This window comes from Ascaphus truei, chromosome 11 (assembly GCF_040206685.1).
Source record: "Ascaphus truei isolate aAscTru1 chromosome 11, aAscTru1.hap1, whole genome shotgun sequence".
NCBI classification, from domain to species: Eukaryota; Metazoa; Chordata; class Amphibia; order Anura; family Ascaphidae; genus Ascaphus; species Ascaphus truei.
The window spans coordinates 59,151,977-59,158,357 of record NC_134493.1 but is presented as its reverse complement, the minus strand read 5'-3'; the positions used below and the strand labels follow the sequence as shown (position 1 = coordinate 59,158,357).

Sequence of the window (6,381 nt, the reverse complement as noted above, 5' to 3'; positions counted from 1 at the left end):
TGCACTGGAGAGGAACACAGCTGATCACCTACGGAGGCAGTGAGAGACTTGGGTCTCTCAAACACAGGGGAATATATACTTTTTTATTTTGTGAGCACATTCTTTTAACTTGTCTATTCATTTTTCTATATAAAGGATTTGACGCCATGTCTGCGCCCCCTATTCTGTTTTTTTTTAAACCTCTACTGGGCCGTGTAATGCTTTTGAAATGTATATACTGTCTCTCTTATAACTACAATCATTGTTTATCCCAAGGACTATACATCCGAGGGACTGTGGTCTCTTTCATGGGCTACAACTGGAAATTTTAGTTTTTTGGTAAACAAAATAAGTGAACACATTGAAATCCTTTATCCTGTGTGAGGAATATTATTACTTGTTCATCAAGAAACAACTAAGCAAAACGTACATTAATTTATAGATGTTATTGGATTATTAAAGTTTGTGTCATTTTCCTTTTTATTACTGATCAGCTGTAGCTATATGACAATATATACAGTCATCAAGCATTACTTTCACCTTCCTTTCTGATTTGGGTGCATGATATGTATATTATATATTCTTAATATCCCAATAAATGGAATACAGCCATTACTTTCTGATAACTGATAGTGAGATATAAGACACCCCTGTTTGGGACAAGGTTCTATCCCCCACACAGTAACGTGACATAATGTAGACAGGGACACAGGATTCCTTTTACATCCGGGAACATTCCCAAGGATACTGAGGCCTGAATGTAGCAGCAGATACAGAAACGTGTTTAACATGAGAAAATATAAACCCAGGAAAGAGTTAAAATAAAGTGCTAAAGAGTTTCTCAGATGTGAGATCCCCCAAGATACAATGTAAGAAATGTTTCCTCCTCCCATGAGGCTGAGCAGAAATTAGTAACTTTAATTAGTTCCCCAGAAAGGTGGCAGGTGGTAGTAGTGAGCTATATAAGGCAGAGCTGTGTGTGTGTGAGAGACACTGTGCCTCATACACTGAGTCACACAGGTGTGATCACATACAGGTAAGAGATGCACGTGTGGCTGTGTCTAATTCCTAAGAAAGGGCTTGTAGAGACTACAGCAGCAAACATCACATTCTCACCCAGCACAGGAACAGCTACCTCCCCAGTACAGGATGCTCTCTGGTGAGTAATGATACGCAGTACTGATGTATATTTGTGAACAACTACAGCACTAAAATATTATCGCACATGATTTGCACAGATTAGGAATTATTCACTTCTTCATATATAACTCAGGTTTCATGTATTGTTTCTGCTCCTTATTCATTATTCTGTGAGCTGCTTTTTATTCTCTGTTATAATTAAACTGATCTCTTCTCCAGCATTGGTTCATGTGTCTAATTGTGTTACTGTGAATCCTCTCAGCACCATTAATATTGTATTACTGTGCATCCTCTCAGCATGTTTAATATTGTGTTAATGTTTATCCGCTCAGCAACTGTAATATTGTGCTACTGTGTATCCTCTCAGCACCTGTAATATTGTGTTACCGTGTATCCTCTCAGCACCTTTAATATTGTGTTACTGTGTATTCTCTCAGCACCTGTAATATTGTGTTACTGTGTATCCTGTCAGCACCTGTAATATTGTGTTACTGTGTATCCTCTCAGCACCTTTAATATTGTGTTACTGTGTATTCTCTCAGCACCTTTAATATTGTGTTACTGTGTATTCTCTCAGCACCTTTAATATTGTGTTACTGTGTATCCTCTCAGCACCATTAATATTGTGTTACTGTGTATCCTCTCAGCACCTTTAATATTGTGTTACTGTGTATTCTCTCAGCACCTATAATATTGTGTTACTGTGTATTCTCTCAGCACCTGTAATATTGTGTTACTGTGTATCCTTTCACCAAATGTAATATTGTGTCTTTCTTGGATTTCCAATACAGGCGACTTCATGATCAACATAAGCCTGGAAAACCAAACAATATTACATGAATTCTTCCTTCTTGGATTCTCTGATTTCCCAGAGTTTCGGTACATATTATTCCTAATGTTTTACCTCATTTATCTCATGACTTTGACCGGAAACCTTCTCATTCTTGTTCTTATCCACAATGACTCCCGTCTTCACACCCCAATGTATTTCTTCCTTGGTAACCTGGCGTGTTTGGACGCCGGCTCTTCCTCTGTCACTGTCCCTCGGATGCTCACTGACTTACTCACTGAATTTAGGACAATTTCCCTAACAGCTTGTAGAGCTCAGGTGTTTTTCTTCATTTTTTTTTCCTGTTCTGAGATCTTCCTGCTGGCAGGGATGTCCTATGACAGATACGTTGCCATCTGCCACCCTCTGCATTACAGTCACGTCATGTCTTGGGAAGTCTGTTCCCAACTGGCATCAGTGCTGTGGGCTCTTGGATTCTCCAACTCATTGATACAGACACTTTGTACACACAGGTTAACCTTTTGTGGCCCAAATATCATACAGGGCTTCTTCTGTGACCTGCCCCTCCTGTTACAGCTCTCGTGCACTGACACCTTCATAAACATCCTGACCATATTTCTTGCAGCGTTATTTATAGCATTACCTGCCTTATTAATCACTTTTATCCCATACATAGAGATTTTTCAAACAATCCTGAGGATCCCGACCAAGGAAGGGAAACACAAAGCTTTCTCCACCTGCGCGTCTCACCTGTCTGTGGTGTTTATCTTTTATGGAACACTTTTATTTACATATTTACGTCCCGCACCAAGTCACCCTGGGATAGGTGATACTCTGGTGTCTGTTATTTATACAGTTATTACCCCTTTATTAAACCCCTTTATTTACAGTCTGAGAAACAAGGACCTCAAAGGAGCACTTAGAAATACTCTGCACAAACACTTTCACATAGGAACAGACATTAGGCAGAGTTTATAGATGAATTCTGGATTGTATTGTATTGTATGTCTTTATTTATATAGCGCCATTAATGTACATAGCTCTTCACAGTAGTAATACACGGGGTAATAAATTAAATAACAGATAATTTAAATAACAGGTCATGGGAATAAGTGCTTCAGACATAAAAGTAACATTAAGGAAGAGGAGTCCCTGCTCCGAGGAGCTTACAGTCTAATTGGTAAGTAGGGAGAACGTACAGAGACAGTAGGAGGGCATTTTGGTAAGTGCGTCTCCAGGGGGACAAGCTTTATGTATCATGTGTCCAGTATTATCCACAGTGCTATTCATATGCTTCTTTAAGCAAGTGTGTCTTAAGGTTTGTCTTAAAGGTGGATAGAGAGGGTGCTAGTCGGGTTTTGAGGGGAAGGGCATTCCAGAGGTGCGGGGCAGTCAGCGAAAAAGGTTTAAGGCGGGAGAGGGCTTTAGATACAAAGGGGGTAGAAAGAAGACATCCTTGAGAAGAATGGAAGAGTTGGGATAGTGCATAACGAGAAATTAGGGCTGAGATGTAAGGAAGGGCAGAGAGTGTAAAGCTTTAAAAGTGATGATGAGAATTGAGTGTGAGATGCAGGATTTGATCGGAAGCCAGGAGAGGGATTTCAGGAGGGGAGACGCAGAGACAGATTTAGGAAAGAGCAGAGTGATTCTGGCAGCAGCGTTTAGGATAGATTGTAGGGGAGGCAGGTGAGAGGCAGGAAGGCCGGACAGCAGGAGGTTACAGTAATCAAGACGGGAGAGAATGAGGGCCTGAATCAGAGTTTTCGCAGTCAAGTAACAGAGTAAAGGGCGTATCTTTGTGATATTGCGGAGGAAAAAGTGACAGGTTTTAGAAAAGTTTTGAATGTGAGAGGAGAATGTGAGAGAGGAGTCGAGTGTGACCCCTAGGCAGCGTGCTTGGGCTACCGCATGAATGATAGTACTTCCATCAGTGATGTGGAAGGAGGTAGTAGGGCCAGGTTTAGGAGGAAGTATAAGGAGCTCTGTTTTTGCCATGTTGAGTTTAAGGCAACTGAGGGCCTCCAGGATGATATAGCAGAGACATTCAGAAACTTTGGTTTGTACAGCAGGTGTAAGGTCAGGGGTTGAAAGGTAAATGTGTGTGTCGTCATTAAGGTGTATGGTAAAGGGTTGCAATAAATCCATTGGAGATCAACCACTGAACAAGTTTATCCCTCTAAGAGCATTAACTATTTAGTGGTTTACTTTCATCAAATATCCAGATGTGTTGGTGAAGCAGTATTAGGGATTCACACCTGGATTTGAATATTTCTGCACAGAGGTGATATTGTTTGCATGCATTGTGCGATATTACACAGTTTTTGTATTTTCTATTTTCATGTAATGCACTGAGCACAAGTGAAGACCAGCGCCACAACTTCTTTTCCACAAGGACATGCAGAGACACTGATACTCACTACCTGTGTGTACATTTGCTTTCATCCATGTATAGCCTTGCCTCCCGGGAGCTACTTCTTTTTCCTGGGCCTTTCCAGTGTCAGTCCTGTTAGTGCAGGCAGTGGAAAGGTTAATTCCTTCTGTAGGCCTGTGTGTGTTACATCCTTGTATGATGTAATCAGTATCCAAGGGCGGGCCTAGCAACTTCTGAGAATGTCAATCTGATGGGTGGATATTGATTGGAACACACCCTGTATGTGAGGGCCTATCAGTATCCAGATCTGGTTTGTTATGAGTCAGAGTTACAGCCACTCCCCAAAGATTATAAATCCTGACATTCTCCCAAATCAAAGAGTTCAGTTCAGTCCAGTTCTGAGAGAAGATGAAGCTATAGGAAAAGAGAGGAGTCTCTTCCTCCCACCCATGAGGGGATGGGAGGGAAGAGGAGCAGGCCTGAGTCAGGGCTCTGACTAGGAGATGGAGGAGGAGTAAAGCAGGCCTGAGCTGGGTATAAGGCTTGGTGCAGGGCACTGCTCTGCGAGTACTAACCAACAGCTATGAAGAATGCCTGCCTCTCTGTTGTGAACATCTGCCTACAATAAATATCAGAAAAGACAATGCTGTCTGTAACTGTCTCTGTTGTATGGAGGAATGTCAGTAGTGGCTCATCCCCTGAAAAACCACAGAAGATCCCTGCTGGCTGGAGGCACTGCACCAACTGAGAACAAGGTAACTTGTCCCCTGTCCTGGTTTCTCCCTCCTGTTGCCAACAGGTCACAGCGTATCACACAGAGTAGCCAGTAAAAGGCATACCCACCCCTATCTCACTTAGGGGCAGGGGTAGTTGGGCTACATTTGGAGGCACTGCTGAGATTCAGACCTGGGGTGCCCTATCCTATTTTTAAGTCAAATTGTTCAATTTAATTTTCCACTATGTGGGTGCCCTGAAGGCAGGAGGTCACATATGGGCCGTGAAGATTAGCCGGACCCCCAACCGCCTGGTCGCTGTAGGCAGAGTTCCTGCTTGCGCATTCGTGCTAGACATCCAGGAGCATGTTCGCAAACTACCTGGACTGGCGCAAGCTTGGGTCATAGGGCGAAGGTATGATTCCCTCTGTCAATGGAGTGCCATGATAATAAATGTGGGCCATGTCATATGTGAGGAAGATGGCCCCCAATTCCTAAATCTGCCCGATGGTCTGACCAATGCGTGCCCAATTATCTTTCCTGACCTAGCAGTTTCTTTGGCTCCCTTAACGAGGAATGCTAACAGTGAGTCACACCTAAAATGGCGTCTCCCGCCAAGTCAGGAGAGCGCACGTGCTAATGGCCACCAGACTGCACCACAATGTTTTGCAGAAACCTGCCCGGGTCTGGCGCGAAAACCAGAGCCCCACCCCCGTGACGTCAGTGGCTCAGCGCAGAGCCAGAACCACTCCTTGATAGTGGACACCCCTCCTCAGGATTACACCAGGGGGAGGGAGTGCAGTGAGCCTCAGTCCACAACTTCTGTTCCCCAGCAGGGAGGTGCAGGATGCAGTGAACCGCACCCTCAGTTATATAGAGTTTGGCAAGTAAGAGGACTTAAAGTGCCCTATCTTTTGTGCCTGTGCTTACAAAAAGAATTGAATAAGTCTGGTGGTATGGACTTTGACCCTGTCACGCCTGTATGCCCGCAGACCTGGCAAGACCCCAGTACTGAGGTGGGAACGGTATTACACCACACACCCACAGCAGTGGGAGCAAACCCGGAGTGTGCTAAAGCGTTGCTGGGCCTGTAGAAAGAGTGGTTAGCGATACTTGCAACGTCTTTAGGAGTATGCGTAGGGATAGTCATGTCCATGTGCCAATGTCCAAGGGGTCCAGAGTGTAGAGTCGTCGGGGTGTAAAGCCAGGTCCTAGGGTTCCAGAGAGCAGAGTGGTTGAGAGCGTAGCAAGGTTCAAAGGGGTACTGAGAGCAGAGTACTCCAGAACAAGCAGGGGTCAAAGCCAGGGAGATCCAAAGATAAACACAGGAGCAGGATACAGCAGGGACACAGGGAGCACAGCATAGGTCAGCACACAGGGAAACAGGA

The 6,381-nt window shown here is 44.0% G+C and overlaps 1 protein-coding gene across 1 annotated transcript; it reads left to right on the top strand.

Moving 5' to 3' along the window:
* The first annotated feature begins 1,957 nt into the window (after positions 1-1,957).
* LOC142463004 (olfactory receptor 5V1-like) lies at positions 1,958-4,914 on the top strand. Its single transcript, XM_075565199.1, has one exon. The coding sequence runs from the start codon at positions 2,015-2,017 to the stop codon at positions 2,885-2,887; it is 873 nt and encodes a 290-aa protein (XP_075421314.1). The 5' UTR covers positions 1,958-2,014; the 3' UTR covers positions 2,888-4,914.
* The last annotated feature ends 1,467 nt before the right edge of the window (positions 4,915-6,381 follow it).